General features: G+C 44.6%; 1 protein-coding gene across 1 annotated transcript; it reads left to right on the top strand.

Annotated features, from left to right (window-relative positions):
- Window positions 1–542: 542 nt before the first annotated feature.
- On the top strand, window positions 543–1391 carry LOC143624188 (uncharacterized). The gene has a single exon (XM_077094907.1). The coding sequence runs from the start codon at window positions 543–545 to the stop codon at window positions 1389–1391; it is 849 nt and encodes a 282-aa protein (XP_076951022.1).
- The last annotated feature ends 561 nt before the right edge of the window (window positions 1392–1952 follow it).

The raw sequence follows: 1952 nt of genomic DNA, 5'->3' as shown, positions 1-1952 counted from the left end.
GAGAACCCATCGTCAAAATTCCAGAGCTAGGAGACCTTTATCCCCTAAGAATGGTTCCGTATCCAGCAAGAGAATGTCACAGCCGAGAACGAGCGCATGGTACGTGAAGAGCGACTTCGTGCTCGTACTCTGGATTATGATGAATTTCCTAGGAGATCTTTTTCCCCTCCCACAACGGTGAGGAGGAGTCAGATACGTCATAGTCTTCAGAAGGCGGAGAAGAATAGAAGAGGTGTGACTGTCCTCATATGGTCATGCGTGTGCCCTCCTACAGAGATGAGTATGATATTTATGATCCGACGTATCATCCAGGTGAGTTCAGTTATTACAGCGATGATAGCAGAATTCATGGGCGAGAAGTAACTAGTCGTCCGTAGGTGATAGTTCATCGGGCCGGATACCATATTGATGTTGAAGAAGACTTCACTAAGCCATACCGTCTGACAGCCTTTGCTGAAAAGTCAAAATTCATCGCGCGCATTGCAACAGCCCCGTTCCGGGTCAATGCAAAAATTCCAACATCTGTGGGAAAATACAATGGGATGACTGATCCTAGTGATCACCTATTGAACTTTGTGGCTGTGGGAGGATTCAGCGGTTGGACTCTTCCTTACTGGTGTCACATGTTCGCTTTGACATTCACCGGGGTAGCACGCGAATGGTTTGAAAAGTTGACGGACGGACAAATTAAAAGTTGGGATGACTTTGTTGCTAAATTTTCTCAACATTTCAGCCAGCAGAAGAAGCACACTCGTGATCCGTCTAAAATATTGGATGTGGTTAGACGAAATATTGAATCTATTGAAGACTTCATTACTCGGTTTAACAATGAGAGTCTCAATATTGGCGGAATAAGAGAAGACATGCTGCGGGGAGCCTTCCATAAAAATGTGAAGAGTAATGAGTTGATTCGCACTCTAACTGGCAGAAATGGGAAGCCCACGTCTTGGGACGATATAATGTCCGCAGCAAAGCAGTTCACAAGGACTGAAAAGACTTTGGGTACGGATAGCCAAAAGCAAATTCCAAAAGTGGAATTTCAAACTCCGCGGACAAACAGACAGGCCAAGGGATCCATTTGGTCAAGGCTCCAGCCTTTCGCGGATACATCGAAACAGTTTGACGCAAGATCATGGATAGGCAACAAGAACAAAGCAAACTCTTCAGCGCGAGTCACTAACAATTGGACTCCACTGTCGAAGACTCCTTCAGAGATTCTTACCACTGAGAACGTAAATTTCAGGAAACCTCAACCACTCACGAGAAGATTATTCCTTGATCCTAAAAAACACTGTTCGTTTCATGATGACATAGGGCATAACATGAATGAATGTATAGCTTTGAAAAGTGAGATTGAGGCGGCAGTAAAATCAGGGAAGCTTGGACACTAGGTCAAAAATGCAAAACCAGGGACTGGTAAAGCTCCCTCGCGAGATAATCAGGGCCTGTCCAAGAAACAAGTGAAAGACCTTAATGTTCACATGATACAAGGCAGACACAAGGTTGGAGGAAAGAGGAGATAATTTATTGAGGATGAGTGGAAGAGTGAGCCTGTAATTTTTCCACGTGTTAAGGGAGGACCTTGCAACAAAAAACCATTAATAATCACCGCCCTCATAGGTCACTACCGTTCACAGTACGTCTTCTTTGATACTAGAAGCACCTTAGACATAATGCATGAGCAATGTTTTGAGAAACTTGATGAAGATGAAAAGGCGAGACTAAAACCAATCCACGCACCTGTGTCTGGTTTTGGCGGTGAAGTGATTCACCCGCGAGGGGTAATATCCTTTTTAGTCAGTCTTAGTGATGGAATTCATTCAAGAACTGAGGATGTTGAGTTTTTGGTCTTGCCGACGACGTCCAAGCATGATATCATCTTGGGACGAGAAGCAATAGGTGACTTTAATGCTCATCCATCTACAGCTCACGGTGCGGTAGGAGTTCCGACC

This window comes from Bidens hawaiensis, unplaced genomic scaffold (assembly GCF_021521415.1).
Source record: "Bidens hawaiensis isolate Kalapana, Puna unplaced genomic scaffold, B.hawaiensis_p1.1 tig00003698_1, whole genome shotgun sequence".
Taxonomy (NCBI): domain Eukaryota; kingdom Viridiplantae; phylum Streptophyta; class Magnoliopsida; order Asterales; family Asteraceae; genus Bidens; species Bidens hawaiensis.
Note: the sequence above shows the minus strand (reverse complement) of the source record. Positions and strands in the feature narration are given on the sequence as shown.